This window comes from Saimiri boliviensis, chromosome 12, assembly GCF_048565385.1.
Source record: "Saimiri boliviensis isolate mSaiBol1 chromosome 12, mSaiBol1.pri, whole genome shotgun sequence".
Lineage (NCBI taxonomy): Eukaryota > Metazoa > Chordata > Mammalia > Primates > Cebidae > Saimiri > Saimiri boliviensis.
Genome location: NC_133460.1, coordinates 22,427,739 through 22,445,094, shown reverse-complemented (window position 1 = coordinate 22,445,094; position 17,356 = coordinate 22,427,739). Strand labels below are relative to the sequence as shown.

At 38.9% G+C, this 17,356-nt stretch overlaps 1 protein-coding gene across 1 annotated transcript in view; it reads right to left on the bottom strand.

Moving 5' to 3' along the window:
- The window catches only part of LOC101036864 (cyclin-Y-like protein 2), a 33,991-nt gene extending 17,230 nt beyond the window's left edge, over positions 1 to 16,761 (bottom strand). Inside the window, exons 1-5 of the mRNA XM_039477742.2 lie at positions 16,536 to 16,761; positions 13,720 to 13,779; positions 12,079 to 12,113; positions 4,608 to 4,708; positions 1,021 to 1,056 (exon numbers count right to left, since the gene is read on the bottom strand). Coding sequence (XP_039333676.2) covers positions 1,021 to 1,056; positions 4,608 to 4,708; positions 12,079 to 12,113; positions 13,720 to 13,779; positions 16,536 to 16,761 — 458 coding nt within the window. The remainder of the gene's footprint in view (positions 1 to 1,020; positions 1,057 to 4,607; positions 4,709 to 12,078; positions 12,114 to 13,719; positions 13,780 to 16,535) is intronic.
- Positions 16,762 to 17,356: the final 595 nt, after the last annotated feature.

Here is a 17,356-nt window from a genome sequence, read left to right as displayed (position 1 = left end):
AAATAACTAATGTGTAATATTACAAATGCAAATAAGGGGGAAAAGATAGATTTACAAGACAGATTAGTGAGTACTGATGGAATAAATTTATTAATATGTAAAATGTCACTGTAACTAATTTAAGAAAGTAGCACTTGTGAAGTTTTCACTCATTATTGTAGCGCAACTGTCTCAAGGCTTTAAAAATGCACCTTTTACCAACTACATATTTGCATGAGATTAGGTCATGTTATTGCTTCTTTTTTTTTTTTTTTAAACTACACACATGTACCACCACACACACCTATTTTTGTATTTTTAGTAGAGATGGGTTTCACCATGGCGGTCAGGCTGGTCTCAGTGTCCTGGCCTCAAGTGATCTGCCTGCCTTGGCCTCACCCAAAGTGCTGGGATTAGCGGTGACTGCTACCACACCTGGCCCTCTTATTGCTTCTTTAAAGCAAATTGCAAAGAAAGAGCTAGAGAATCCAGCTGTCTTCTATTAAGCACAACATTAGAGATTTTCCATAATATAAATACACCACATGCTTTTTACTCAATGTTTTGTTGTAGAAAAGGCATTTTTTCATTAAAAAACTATATTAACAATATTGTTCTCAAGGAATATTTTCTGCTATCACAACCTGGATCATGGGTTGCCACTGACATCTAGTTGGTAGAGGTCATCAGTGCTGCTAAACTTTCTGCAATGCACAGGATGGTCTTTGTGACAAAGCGTTATCTAGCTCAAGATATCAACAGTAGTAGGGATGTGGAATATAAATTAAAAATAGATTTTGAAAAAAATCTCAATTTTATACTTCTACAATAGTATATATCAATATAATCAATATAAACACATACTCTTTGAGATTCCCAATCATTTAAGAATTAAAAGAGTCTTAAGGACCAAAAAAACACAAATAATTTGCTTGGATATTTAATAAGGTTCAATACAGCTCATGATATCTAGAGCTGTGACCTAGAGAGCTTGATAGCGTAATTAGCCAGAATAACAAGATAGGTTTTTAAAAAGCTCACCTGTGCCGGATAAGATAATATATTGCCATGGCCACACTGTGGAAGGAAAAACATTCATTAACAATAGATGTTATCATTTGTTAGGCCTGAAGACATTTTTAAAAAAGGGTGCAGAGAAAACTCTCCTAGCAGCCCAGAAATTAAAATCTTCTAGGTCAGAACAGTACCATAAGGGCATGTTTTCATTTCTTGGCTTTTAGCAAAAATATGAGAACAAAAATGCAAGGCAATACGCTGTTAGAAGACATGTTTCTGTTGATTATAATATATAAATAATAACGTATTTCCCTGTTACATGTTCTTCTATCCACAAAACCTTTGGTCACATGCAATTTATTTTATGTGTTTGTTTATCGTTTGACCGAGAGTTTTGCTCTGTTGCCCAGAGTGATCTTGGCTCACCACAACCTCCACCTACCAGGTTCAAGCAATTCTCATGCCTCAGCCTCCCAAGTAGTTGAGACTACAGGTTTGTGCCACTACACCTGGCTAATTTTTGTATTTTTAGTAGGGACAGGGTTTTGCCATGATGGTTAGGTTGGTCTCAAACTCTTGGCCTCAAGTAATCTGCCTGTCTCAGCCTCCCAAAATGGTGGGATTACAGGCTTGAGCCACCACGCCCAGCCTCATGCATTTCATGTCTATGTGAACATGTGTTTACATTTCAGCCACACAGTAGTAGTTTCTTTTTTTAAGATGTTAGGCCCTGCATTTTAGTTCAGTTTACTATCTTCTACATACCCATTATTTAAATTATTTCCCAGCCGGGCGCGGTGGCTCAAGCCTGTAATCCCAGCACTTTGGGAGGCCGAGGCGGGTGGATCACAAGGTCGAGAGATCGAGACCAACCTGGTCAACATGGTGAAACCCCGTCTCTACTAAAAATACAAAAAATTAGCTGGGCATGGTGGCACGTGCCTATAATCCCAGCTACTCAGGAGGCTGAGGCAGGAGAATTGCCTGAACCCAGGGGGCGGAGGTTGCGGTGAGCCGAGATCGCGCCATTGCACTCCAGCCTGGGTAACAAGAGTGAAACTCCGTCTCAAAAAAAAAAAAAATTATTTCCCAAAAAATGCATAACCTAATGAAAGTGTGTTATAACAAATAAAATTATTTGAAATTCCTTTTGCATAATTATTAGAAAATATATTAGTAAACATAAGCTCACATGACATCAATGATAGGTAGAGCAATCCTAAAATAAGCAGTGCTAACAAGGCGGTGTAACATAACACAGTGTAATATGAATGGCAGGTATCTTCAATTACTTTAACTGAAATATTTATGAACAGATACAACTCTTCAGATATATGTAACTGTATTCTTAATTTATCTACTGATGCTGTGTATCAGAAAACAAGAGGTTTTCTTAGATAAGTTATGTGCTTCCATTTGCCCTCAGTGTCTAGAATGAGGCTCAGAATAACTGAGGGAAGGCAAATCTTATTTTAGTAATAGGTCTATACAATATTAGCACTTTTTAAAAAGCCTGTAATATTAGCATTTAAGATGGCTATGTCTATAGGGCTTCAAGCAGTTTTCACCTCTGAAATAATATGAAAATCACAGAATTTGAAGTTATATGCTGGAAAGGACCAATGTCTTTACATGACATTTAATCCAACATTCATTTTACAGGTGAGGAAAACAAATCTTAAAACTGACTTGCCCAAGGTCCCACCGAATAGGAGCAGTTTCTTGTTCTAAACCAAATTAGGTAGTGGCTCTCAAATTTTGCTGCACATTAAAATCACCTGAAAAGCTTTAATAACTGCCTCATTTTCAACATGAGACATTTTGATTTAATTAGCATTGGATATAACTTGGGGTATCAGGGTTGTTGTTAGGAGTTTCCCAGGTGATTTCAATGTGCAGCAAAATTTGAAATGATGGAGTTGGGGTTAAAATCAGAATCTTCTGGGATGCTTTTCTTCACATAAAGATGCTGTTTTCCTAAAAGGCTTCTCAGTGCCTGGAGATAGAGGGGAAGTGGAGATTGGAGGATACATGTATTTGCAGACATGTATTTGAAGAAAAACTTTGCAAAAGTGATCCCCATGAGTTCCACCTATCCCATTGATAACAGTGCTCTACTAACTTTTGATGAACAGTTTTCAAAATCTTTTCTTGAAATCAATTTCCCCTATTAATTTTCTCAGTAAACCTCTATTTCACCAATAGTGAATACACCAAATAATCTTTTCTCAGTCTTGCTGATGGCAAATTAAAATGAGAAAAAAGCATGAAATTTGTTTAAGTAAGATTAATCTTCAAAGCTACTTTGGAATTGTATGCTAACGCATCAAAATATTTTGAATTCAAAAGCAGCCAGGGACTCTAGCCAAAGTAGTTTGTTTGTTTGTTTTTGTGCTCAAAGATTTAAGAGATAGCCATGTGCAGTGGCTCACGCCTGCAACACCAGCACTTTTAGGGGCAGAGGCAGGTGGATCACATGAGGTCAAGAGTTCGAGACCAGCCTAACATGAAGAAACCCCATCTCTACTAAAAAAAAAAAAAAATTCAAAATCAGCTGGGCATGGCCGTGCATGCCTGTAATCTTAGCTGCTTGGGAGGCTGAGGCAGAAGAATTGCTTGAACCTGGGAGGTGGAGGTTGTGGTGAGCCAAGACGGTACTATTGCACTCTAATCTGGGCAACAGGACAAGAGGGAAACTCAGTCTCTAAAAGGAAAAAGAAAAATGATTGAAGAGACTTGGCTGACTACAGACATTTAGTGATTACTCAATAGGTCTTGAAGCTCAGCACCTGAGAGAGAATCTGATTCCAGTTTTTGCTGAAACACAATTTCATCTCAACTATTGTTATAAGGGAGAAAAATGACATTATCATGAGTGTAAACTTACCATTTTTAATTAAAGTAAAAGTTACTGGTAATTGAATTAGCTAAAAAGCCTAGTGCATTCAAAACAAAATTGTTTATAAGCTAGCTATTTATGTTTCTAGAATAAAAAGTAAAATTAAACATAAAGATATTAATATTCTACATAAGCACTTTCCAAACTGTGCTCTAAAAATCAACACTCATAACCCAAGGAGATAATAATAATGTACACTGCACGGTCCCTATGGTGGTGGTGGTGGCTGTTCCTTTTAAAATAAACTTCATCTCAGCGTGCTCTCAAAGTGCATCTTTGTGGCCCATGCAGTGCTCATGCACAATGGGAGAAATTCAAATGCAGATGCACTGTGGTGCCAGAGGAGAAAAAGCTGTTCCTTCTTCTAAGATTAATATCCAAAGCACTGCAGATTGACTTAGGCCTGCAACACACTGAAAAATTAATTTTTCACAAAAAACATTCAGTAAAAGGAACTTATCCTTCTCACTGCGTTCAACATTGTCTTAAGGCATAAAGGCATCAAATAAACAGCTTTACTTTTTCTAAAATGGCTTATTTGCTAACACATTTTTCCTTCCATCGTGAGGTATAAGATGCAAAGAGAAATTGATACTTAATATTTAGAATCTGGTATCAATAGATAGTTGACTCCAATTTCTTAAACTGATTGGAGAGGACAAAATGGCTGAAATAATTTTAGTCTGTCCCTTGGCAGTACAGTTGTACTCACGATTTTAGTGTCATTGTAAAATGAGGGCGGCTGGCTGTGCTGTCATCAATGAATATAGTTGAGCATGAACTATGTTTTTGAGTCAAATGCTCAGTAAATACCTGAAGAGGAAGGGAAGGAGAGGTAAACTTATCAAAGTATATATATTTTTTTCTTGGTTAAAACGTGAAATGACAAAGCACTAAGATATTTCTTACACTCCATGAACTGCCTGAGTGTGGTGTCATGTACACTCTACAGAAAAACCATGGGAGGCTCTTAACTTCTAGAGATGATACTGAAATATGGGTTATAAAATGCTGCTCTAAATATGGTACCTGTCATCAAACGTAACACGGATTTTAAGAATTCCCTTTATAAATAATGACAAAAGTTTAAAATAGAACTTCTTTGTTTTCTACCATGATACAAAGCTGCTGAGAATTTCTATTATTTATTTACTATGATAAAATGTATTAAATAATACTACTACAGGAGAAGTTTATTGCAATGAATACAAGACTAATGTATTTACTAAGTTACTAATCCTAAGTGTATTATTTCAGGCGATATTGTGACAAAACAGGTGTCTCAGATTCAGAGGTTGTGTGCCAGTGTTGCTAGGCCACCAACAAGTGAGGAAGCCACAGGTTTCTCTAGTCTTGTTTCCTTATGTGGAGAATAAAAAGATTATAACTTAAATATTCTCTCACACCCTGAAAACAGAGGACAACTTATAAAATGTAACTTTCACTTCATGTTTAAATAAGACTGTCAAGACATGACTCAAATGAAATTCTCAGAGAATATTTGCCATTCATTTCAAAAGTTGATTAATTTCATTCTATAAATCATCTGACCTGCACCTAGGCATTTTCCTGCTATAGCCCCGCTGTCTGCCTAGAATACTGCTTTTTTTCTCTCCTTATTTCAGCAAGCTTGATTCCATCTACCCTCTTGGATCTTTCAGCCAGCAGCCACATCAAAAAATGTTATTAAAAAATTTTTTTTTGAACACTAATAAGTCGAATTCACCACTGGTTACAGGATACTAGTTCTTGCAGAGTTATTCCCCTCATGAGAAAGTATGCCTCTCCATAAGAGCAAGGGAGGGCTCTTCCTCTTTTTACCTCCAGCTGCTGAGCATAGAATTTTGAGTAAATCAAAAACTTTGACAAGTGTTTAATAAATTAATTCAGTTATAATTTGAAAAATAAGTCTTACTACATTTAATTACACCAAAAACACCACTAACAGTTTACTGTTTATAGGTATTATTTAAGGCAGTCACAAAAGAAACAAATCATCTAACTTCAGTCAGCATAAATCAAGAGTGTGAAATTTTACTATCTGTAACAAGAAATAGATAAGGTTGCATAGTAGTTTAATAACAAAAACTAGAAAATAATTATACCTAGTAATTTAGTAAGTCAAAACCAAAGGTTTACCATCAAAGGTCCAGTACCCACCGGATGCTGATGCCCACCGACTTCTTCCACTGTACCTGCTACCTTTCATTTAAACCCATTAAAAATACTAAAGTTGTTTTTCTTGTAGAGGTTTTTCACCTCCTCAGTTAGGTCTATTCCTAAGTATATTATTTTATTTTTGCAACTATTTTTATTTATTTATTTATTTATTTATTTTGAGACAGAGTTTTGCTCTTGTTACCCAGGCTGGAGTGCAATGGCGCCATCTCAGCTCACCACAACCTCCAGCTCCTGGATTCAAGCAATTCTCCTGCCTCAGCCTCCCGAGTAGCTGGGACTACAGGCGCACACCACCATGCCCAGCTAATTTTTGTATTTTTAGTAGAGACAGGGTTTCACCTTGTTGACCAGGATGGTCTTGATCTCTTGACCTTGTGATCCACCCACCTCGGCCTCCCAAAGTGCTGGGATTACAGGCATGAGCCACCGCGCCCAGCCTATTTTTGCAACTATTATAAAAGGGGCTGAGTTCTTGGTTTGATTCTCAGTGTGGTCATTCTTAGGGTATAACAAAGAGTACTGATTTGTGTACACTGTCTCTTAAAACTTTGCTAAATTCACATATTAGTTTCTAGGAGCTTTTCGGTGGCATCTTTGGGGTTTTCTAAGTATATGATCATATCATCAGGAAACAGTAACAGTTTGGCTTCCTGTTTACTGATCTGGATACCATTTCTTTCTTTCTCTTGTGTGATTGTTATGGCTACATCTTCCAGTACTATGCTGAATAGAAGTGGTGAGACTGGGGCATACTTGTGTTGTTCCAGTTCTCACGGGGAATGCTTTCAACTTTTCCCTGTTCAGTATTATGTCGGCCATGGGTTTGTCAAAGAGGTTTTTATTACACTGAGGTATGACCCTTGTATGCCAATTTTGCTAAGGGTTTTAATCATAAAAGGATGCTGGATTTTGTCAAACGCTTTTTCTGTGTCTATTGAGATGATCATGTGATTTTTGTTTCGAATTCTGTTTATATAGTGTATCACATTTATTGACTTGTGTATGTTAAACCATCCCTGGATCACTGGTATGAAACCCATTTCATCATGGTGGATTATCTTTTTGATATGCTGTTGGGAATGACAAAACATTGATGAATGAAATGATGGACACAAAGGAATGGAAGACATCTCCTGCTCATAAATAGGTAGTATGAATATTGTAAAAATGACCATATTGCCAAAAGCAATCTACAAATTCAATAAAATTCCCATCAAAACACCATTATCCTTCTTCACAGAACCAAAAAAATAACAAATAAAAAAATCCTCAAACTCATATGGTACCAAACAAGATTCCACATAGCCAGAACAAAATTAAGCAAAACAACAAATCTGGAGGCATCAATCACACTCCCTAATTTCACACTATACTATAAAGCCATAGTAACCAAAACAGCATAGAACTGGTATAAAAACAGGCATACAGACCAATGAAACAGAACAAAGAACCTGGAAATAAACCCAAATATCTATAGCCAAATGATCTTCAACAAAGCCAACTAACACATAAAGTAAAGAAAGTAAACCCTATTCACCAAATGATGCTGGGATAATTGGCAAGCTACATGCAGGAGAATGAAACTGGATCCTCAACTACTGCCTTACACAAAAATCAATTCAAGATGGATCAAGCACATAAATCTATGCCTGAAACTACAAAAATTCTAGAAGACAACATTGGAAAACCCTTCTAGACACAGGCTTAGGCAAAGACTTCATGAGCAAGAACCCAAAAGGAAATGCAACAAAAACAAACAGGTAAGAGTTAATTGAAGATTTTCTGTACAGAAAAAGAAACAATCAGCAGAGTAAACAGACAACCCACAGAGTGGGAGAAAGTTTACACGCTTCATAATATCTGACAAAGAGCTATTATACAGAATCTACAAGGAACTCAAACAAATTACAATTTACAAATTACAATTACAAAAATATGGAACCAGCCCAAATGCCCATCAGTCAATGAGTGGATAAAGAAACTGTGATATACATACGTGTGTGTGTGTGTGTGTGTGTGTGTGTGTGTGTGTGTAAAATGGAATACCATTCAACTATAATAAGGAGTAAATTAATGGCATTCCCAGCAACCTGGATGGAGTTGGAGACTATTATTCTAAGTGAAGTAACTCGGACATGGAAAACTAAACGTTCTATGTTCTCATTCACACATGGGAGCTAAGCTATGGGGATGCAAAGGCGTAAGAATGATACAGTGGACTTGGCGACTTTGGGGAAAGTCTGAAAAAACAGTGAAAGATAAAAGACTATAAATCAGGTTTAGTGGACACTGCTCAGGTTATGGGAGCACCAAAATCTCACAAATCATCACTAAAGAACTTACTCATGAAACCAGATACCACCTGGTCCCCTCAAAACCTATGAAAATAATAAATAAATAAATAAATAAATAAACTACAGCATTCTTCTCAGCAAACATAAATTAAATAAAATAAAAACTGAAGTTTATGTTTTCTCCCTCCTTTTTGGCAGGACAAATTTTAGGTGTGTTTTTAAATAATAATTTTTTTCTTTTTTCTGAGACAGGGTCTCACTTTGCTGTCCATGCTAGAGGGCAGTGGGGCAATTATGGTTAACTGCAGCCTCAAACTCCTGAGCTCAAGCAATCCTCTACCTCAGCCGCCTGAGTAGGTAAACTAAAGGCATATGCCACCATGCCTGGCTAACTTGTTATTTCACCTTTTTGTAGAGATGAGGTGTTGCTATGTTGACCAGGCTAGAAATAAATCTTAATTAACTTAAGTATTTCTAACACCGTGAGCATTCACGAAAACAGCTCCATCTACGTTGTGATGTAATAGGATATGGCAGTGTATAAAGTTTGAATGAAAGTATTAAACAAGGCCTTAGAAAACAACTGTAATATGCTTATTATAGACACATCACTAAAAAACTGTCTGGGTTAATATCATTAACGATATTGAAATTAAACTTTGATTTACACTTAAATATAGGTCCTAAATTTGGATTAAATACAATAGATGGATCACAAATTTATTTCCTCTCTCTGGAAATCTCATTAGTCAGAAAATAAAGGTTACACACAGGACCACGAGAGAAGGTTGACAGAGATAATTTTTAATAAATGCTGAGACTTAAAAAGTAGATAAAGGAGTCATAAATAACACAGAAGCACAACTCTGGTGCCTACAGAAAGTGACTGGAGACCAGACAAGGCGGCTCACACCTATAATCCTACCACTTTGGCAGACCGAGGTGGGTGGGTCACGAGGTCAGGAGTTCAAGACCAGCCTGGCAAAGATGGTGAAACACTATCTCTACTAAAAATACAAAAATCAGCCGGGTGTGGTGGCAGGTACCTGCAATCCCAGCTACTCAGGGAGCTGAGGCAGAGAACTGCTTGAACCTGGGAGGTGGAGGTTGCAGTGCACTGAAATCTCACCACTGCAGTCCAGCCCAGGTGACAAACTGAGACTCTGTCTCAAAAAAAAAAAAAAAAAAAAAAAAGGAAAGGAAAAAGAAAGTGACTGGAACAGAAGTGAGCAGCAGTTTGTCCTGCAGAACTAAAAGCAGCGTATGAACTTAGGAGGCAAATAGCACTTTGAGTAGTGCAAAATGTAAAACAAAAGCCTACAAGGTCAGCTGAAAATCTGCGGTTAGAGACCCAAGTCCACCTGTCCTCCCATCTGATAAGAAACTTAGATGTATGTTCCCTGGATATACCAAACCTGAGAATTTCTGGTTCACAGCTACCGTGGCTTAAACCTGAGATACAAAGAAAACTGTATAACAAAAATAGAACTCCAATATTCTTTCCCAGCTCTGCTTTTGGAAAGCAAGTAGCCAGGTAGAAACTTGGGAGATCCTTCTGAAGAAACTAAACTGCCTCGAATAAAGATCCCCAGATAATACACTGCGGTCCCCCAAATGAAAAGCTAGTACGGCTTCCAAAACCTCACACTGAGTGCCATCAGTTAATACAAGTCCTGCTTCCAAATAAAGCAAGCAAGCCAGGGACCACCACACATTGGCAAAAAGCCTCCAACAAGAGAGATCGAAATAACACAAAAAAGGGAATTCAGGGACCAGTCAAAATCAGGAGCAAACCTTTAACAAAAAAATTTAAAACTCTCCAAAAATATATAAAATTCAATAGCTATAGTAGAGGATAAACTCAAAGAATATCCCAGAAGTAGAATAAAAAGACAAACTGAGGCTGGGTGCGATGGCTCATGCCTGTAATCCTAGCACTTTGGGAGGCCGAGGTGGGTGGATCACGAGGTCAAGAGATTGAGACCATCCTGGTCAACATGGTGAAACCCCGTCTCTACTAAAAATACAAAAAATCAGCTGGGCATGGTGGCGCGTGACTGTAATCCCAGCCACTCAGGAGGCTGAGGCAGGAGAATTGCCTGAACCCAGCAGGCAGACATTGTGGTGAGCCCAGATCGCGCCATTGTACTCCAGCCTGGGTAACAAGAGCAAAACTCTGTCTAAAAAAAAAAAAAAAAAAAGACAAACTAAAAAAAATAGAAGGGGAAAAATTGGAAACCAGTGCAGGTCTACTGGTCTAAGCAGTCTAGCGTCTGAGTAACAAGACTATCAGAAAAAAGTAACAGGGAAAATAAAAAACATTCTCAGAAAGAGTCTGCAGACTTAGTAGCCTCAATAAAATGAAAAGATCCCCACCAAGCTCTTATGTTGAAATTTCAAAACCTCAGAGAGAGAAAAGCTCCTAAAAAGTTTGCAGAGATACATAAAACCCGGTTATAAGCAACATGTCATGCAAGGGCAATAGATTCAACAACAACACTGTGATGAGAGCACAATTGCAGAATATCTTCAGAACCTTACAATTTGGATTCAACCTAGAAGTTTACTCTCTATCAAGGAGGAAGGATTTTAAGACTGGTCAGATCTCTAAACCTCTCTGCCCAGGAAAATGTGCTTAAGTACAACTAGAGAGGATAACAGGACAGAAGGAAACACAGAATCTAGGACTCAGGCGATCCCACACAAGGCGGCAGTTATGTGAGATCCCAAAAGACTTTAAAGAGATAGCACAGAAAAGCAGACAGCCAGCGTATCTAGGGAAAGCCACTCTATACTGAACTAGTAAGAAAAAAGGCCAAAGAATGTTGCCCACCAACTGCCAACAACAAAAAAAAGAGGAACAGATATGATTTAGCAGATGGAAAATATCTTTGAAAGGCATGTGATAAATGCTACAACACTGGGCTGGAGGGAGGGGGAACAGCTGTTAGAAAACAGGCAAATTAATATAGTCAGAAAATTAGCTTCATGCTAAAAAATAATGGATGTGAAATGTAAATTAGATGTAAAATAGAATTTAATAATTATTAAAATTATGTTTCAGTACCGTGACAGACCACCCAGAGGCTACTTACTGCGTTTGGCTGGATAAACCAGCATAGGCTAGGAAAAAGAGATCATTCAGAAGAAGTGCAGAAGTGCTCAGATTTCAGAACTGTCTCAGAGAAAGGATGAAGGAATATGTAATGCAGAGACACAGCGAAAACACCATATGACTTAGCAGTGAATAATATTTGCATAGTTATAATCATGTCAATATTACTGATTTAATTCAAAAGTGTGCTACAGTTGAAAGAAGCAGAGGGAGAAAAATAAGGTCATGGTGTAGCGGGGAAGGCATGCTTTCACCTGCTGTGGCAGACAGTCAACAGACCGTGCTGACAATTAACTTAGCTCTTCTATTTTTGCTATTTCATTAAAAATAAGATGAACTATTTAAAGCAGATCTTTATACCACAACCAGGCTATTGAAATTTAACTTAAATGTCAGCAATCCTTAAAAGGTGGGCACACTGAGCTGAAGATTTTTCTGGATAAATTTGATAGGAAAGTAGTAGAGATTCAGAAAATCCACAAAACAAGATCCATGCTATCATCACTGCGTCCCCATTATCATTTAAAGGAATCAAGAGAGACACACTTTTACATCAAACTATCAATTGCTCAACTTTTTGACTGTTTACTTACATGGTTTGCAGAGTCACTTTCTCTTGTTTCTTGTACTAAAAATGAAAGAAAAAAATGGTCACTTCTGACACAAATAATATAAAAAGTAGTTGTTAATGTCTTACTGACTACTCCTATGTACAATGAAAAAAAAATTCCATGTAAAAAAATTAATTTCAAAATTTATAATTTAAACTATCTGGCATAATAAATCTCATAAAGTAAAATCTGAAAACTTAGATTTACTTTTTGACCTAGTTTACTTTTAGTTATTTTACATACGAAGGAAATAATACTGATGTACAAAAGAAAAGGGCAAAAAAATTAGGCCAGATGAAAAATTTAGCTAATTGAAAAGTTTAACTGTTGCATCTATGAGCCATGATCTGTTAGTATTCTCCTATTCTGCATTTATACATAGCTTAATTACCAGAATCTAAGAGCTAACAGCTCTAAGAACTACTTCCTGGCCAGGCACCCATCTCTAGATGCACCAGAATCCCTGTAAGCATCTCCAACCACACTTAGTGGTCATCTACTACATGTCACTACAAACAAAGCAAACAGAAACAGGGTCTTTACACAACTGAAAAGTAACCTATCTTAAATTTAATCTTTTGTTTATTGTGTCTTTTTTGAGAAGGAGTCTCATTCTGTCACCCAGGCTGGAGTGCAATAGTGTGACCTCGGCTCACTGCAACCTCTGCCTCCAGGGTTCAAATGATTCTCCTGCCTCAGACTCCTGAGTCAAACCACCTGGGATACAGGTGCACCCCACCATGCCGGGCTAGTTTTTGTATTTTCAGTAGAGACAGAGTTTCACCATGTTGGTCAGACTGGTCTCAAACTCCTGACATCATGATCCACCCACCTCCGCCTCCCAAAGTGCTGGTATTACAGGTGTGAGCCACTGCGCCCAGCCAAATTTAAATCTTAAAATAAGTAACAAACCTAAAACCTAATTGGACGTAGTGTCTGCAGCAAAAATAAATAAATAAATAAAGAAAGAAAGAAAAGAAAAACAAACCAAAAAAAGGCCAGAATAATAAAAGCTCCAAGAGGGACTGAGACCATGCTTTGTTTCCTACACGGCCTCTGCCTTTAATGCTGGAAGGGCCTTGTAGGCAAACATTCCTATCACTGAAGAGTGAGAGACGTGGAATAGCTTTTCTTTCTTCTGCTTCCATGCTCTCTAGGTGTGAGAAGCCCATGGCTCTGGAAGGAACTGGGAAATACAACTCTGAAATGGTTTGGATATGTCTCCCTCTCTAAATCTCATGTTAAAATGGGACCTTTAAAGTTGGAGACAGGGCCTAGTGGGAGGTGTCTGGGTAATGGCAGTAGATTCCTTATGAATGGCTTGGTGCCATCCCCGTGGTAATAAGCAAATTTTCATTCTGGTATTAAACCAATATGAGTTTTTCTTTTCTTTTTTTTGTTTGAAGAAAAGTGATTCATTTAGAGAGAGAAAAACAGGAGAAGAGAGAAAGCTTCCACGAGAGAGAGTGGGTGGAGTGGGACCCCAAAGGGGAAATTCAGGAGGGGAAAGAGAGCTCCCACTATGTGAACCAGTATGAGCTTTTCTAAATACTTTCTATAATACATCTGATCAAACAAGAGTTTTCACTCTCTTTCTTGGCAGAAAAAACAATGGTGACCCACTGTCTGTTTGAGATGTCTTTGCTTCTGGATGGTCAGAGGGGTTTGACTCCAAAGCCAAATCTATACAGAGAGAAAAGAAAAAAGATGTGATCACTTATGACAATTTATCAACTCATTTATTCGGCCAGGAGGCCATTTCACTACCTCTTTTATGCTTGCCCATTGGGAAAAGGGACAAAGAATTATACATAAAGATAAATCTGAGACTCCTCCATCACATGACAAATTGTATTAATTAAAAGATGGCAAAATGTATAAACAAAAAGTTAACATGTTTTCACTAATATGGTAAAGTAAAGGAAAGTATATCATGTTAAAATAACACAAGTGAATATGTGAAAATTTAGAACGTTTAAACCAATATGAGTTTTCCTAAATACTTTCTATAATTCATCTGATCAAACAAGAGTTTTCACTCTTTTTCTTGGTGGAAAAAACGATGTTGGCTCACCATTTGTTTGAGATTTCTTTGCTTCTGGATGGTCAGAAGGGTTGGACTCCAAAGCCGTATCAATACCGTCTGTTTGAGATTTCTTTGCTTCCAAATGGTCAGAAGGGTTGGACTTCAAATCTATACAGAGAGAAAAGAAAAAATATGTGATCACTTATAACAATTTATCAACTCATTTATTTGAAGAGGAGGCCATTTCACTACCCCTACTCTTACCTTTATCTATTGAAATGAATATATAGACCTAAGATGGTGCCAGGCAAGGTGGCGCATGCCTGTAGTCCCAGCTACTCAGGAGACTGAGATGGGAAAATTCCTCAAACCCAAGTCAGGAATTTGAGGCCAACATGAGTAACATAGTGAGACCCTCCTTTATTAAAAAAAAAAAAAAAGAGGTAAATGTTCCCTTTGAGCTGTGTAAAATCAACTTTGTGTAAAATAAATCAAGATGGCAATACATTTTAAAACACGGGCTTATTTTATAGGCAAAATATAAAACATATTCCGGAGTTTGAAAAATTTAAAAAGAAGTGAATTCAGCATATTAGTCACTTCCATGTCATTCTGAAGACACAGGACCTTAGTTCTGTTGGTGGCTGTCTTCCAACAGTCACATGAGATCTCTGTCTTCATTTCTTCACTAGCAACACATACAGAGAACATGCACAAGACTTCTTTGTATTGGAAGGAGCCAAATGAGACATATACAAACTCTGTTGTGATCCTAAAGAATGACAGTAAAGAGACTTTTTTGCGCTCTCATCCAACAGTATCTATCTATGAACTGGTGTGTAAAACCACTCACAGACTTTCCTTACACCAGCAACCAGATTATAAGTATACACAACTACTTACACATTTTGTGTATAAAGGTATACTCAATTCACATATTTATTCTAAATTCTTAAACATCTTCAAAAGTGAGTATAATACTCCCAAGTTACAAAGTCACACTTATCATGAGTCTTCATTATTCTACCTCTGAAAAAAACTAAGAGCTGAACTAAAGTTGTTTTTTTTTAAGTTCTGAGATACATGTGCAGAACATGCAGGTTTGTTACATTCGTATACCTGTGCCATGGTGGTTTGCTGTACATATAAACGTATCATTGAGGTTTCAAACCCCACATGCCTTAGGTATTTGTCCTAATGTTATCCGTCCCCTGACCCCCATCCCACAACAGGCCCCACTGTGTGATGTTCCCCTCCCTGTGTCCACATGTTCTCATTGTTCAACTCCCACTTATGAGTGAGAACATGCGATGTCTGCTTTTTGTTCCTGTGTTAGTTTGCTGAGAATGATGGCTTCCAGCTTCTTACACTTTACTTTCTTATCTTTGAACAAGATGCTATTGTCAGGTGGGGGAAGAACAAAGGGGCACCAGTGGCAACAAACACCCTTACACAGGCAAGGTCTGGCAGTTTAACATGCGATCTTTATATTACATGTTAAAAGTCTACATTGACATTTCATGTCTTTTGAAAGTTTTCTGACCGTGAACCATCTCTACCTTTCTTTTACAGCAAGGAAGTAAATAAAGTCTCGTAAGTCACCAGAATAAATCTAGAGACACATTTTGTGTTAAAGTAAGAATTTTAAAGTAATCAGAGCCTCATGGGTAAACTCCTTTTGGGGAAAAAAACACTGGATTTTTCTGCAGCCCCAGCCGTGACATTTCACACCTTTCACAATTATTGTAAGAACCCTCCATTTTCTTTCCTTTTGTGTTCAAATTACAGTTAGAAGGACATAAGCACCTATCAAGGTGACTTAAAGCAACCCATTAAGAATATCCTGTCATCTCTCCCTGGCAAACTTCATTCTGATTTCAAAGTAGAAATCCCCAAATAGTTCAGTATGAATTGTCCTGAGATTTAGCTACTTTAACAGAGGACACAATTAGGCACGTACCTGGTTCCTTCACTTAGGTACCATCTGGATAGGCACACAAAAAGAATGCGATGGCTACTGGAAAGTCGGGATATTTGAGTTTTTATTGAAAAAAGGAACAGAATATTCCAAAGAAGCCTCAACAAAGTCCCACAGAATAATAAACAGAGCTACAGACAAGAAGAGCCATAAATAAATGGTCCCAGGCCAGCCTGAGAGAATGAGATGAGGGAGCAAGAACTGGGCGATTGGGAGGGGAGGAGACAAGAAACTGCCTGGACTCTGTGGAGAGAGACTAAGAGACTAAGAGGGGGGTGGGAAGGCGGGGCAGAGCCAGCCTTTGCTTCTGACCAGCCCTGGGAAAGCTGGCTACGGGCAAAAAGGAGCCTGAGGTGGGCGATACCCCCTAGGAGACCTCGGAGACAGCAGCAGCCAGAGGTGTGGCCAGGGCAGAAGCCACTGTCACTTCCTTACCTTCAGGCATCTCCTGGTCACAGATCTGGCGCACATGAAGGCCATCACCAGCTTCAAAAGTCAGCTCGGCAGGCTCTACGGCAGCAGCCATGGGCGCTGCTGCTACCGTGTCCTCAGCTGCGGCCTCACAGATTTCGGACTCAGCAGGACACTCTGACCCCTGGTGTTGGTCCAACTCAGGGCTGACCCTGGGGCTCACACAACAACACATCAGTATGTTCCCCATGGGGCGCCCCTACTCCTGTCTGCCGCCGCCTGTGCCTCTGCTCACAGCGTTGGCCACGCGATCCCGCTGCCCAAGGCGAGGCTACGCTGCACTTGCAGAGATGGTCTTGCTGCTGCTCGCCTGGCTACCCCACAGCTCGGCCCCGGCCGGCCAGGGCTCGGGCCGAGGCCCGCACCCTGCCGCCTCCCCTGAGTTGACTTGTCTGGGAGGGTGAAGAATAACAGGCTAATTTAATAGGTTGTGAATCCAAAAAGTGCTGAGAGACACAACAACTGCCTATAGAGAGTACAGAATGAGCTTCTCCTCCTCCTGTAGTCACCTACAGACTGAAGCCCAGTGGCCCAGGTGGAAGCTCAGGCATGTGACTCACAATGCCCTGCCCCACACCTCACAATGCCCCACCCTGGCTGCCCGCCCCTCCCCCGCTGCCTGGGTGCCCCACCCTGTGGCTTATGATGTGGTTGCTCTCCTGGCCCCTCCTGCAGTGCCAGTGGGACTAAAGTTTTCATTCATCGACAGCTTCCTGAGCTTTTTAGTCCCAAGAAAAGCACAGAGTGGTTTGTTACTGAAAGCCATCTTCCACTATGAGTTCTGT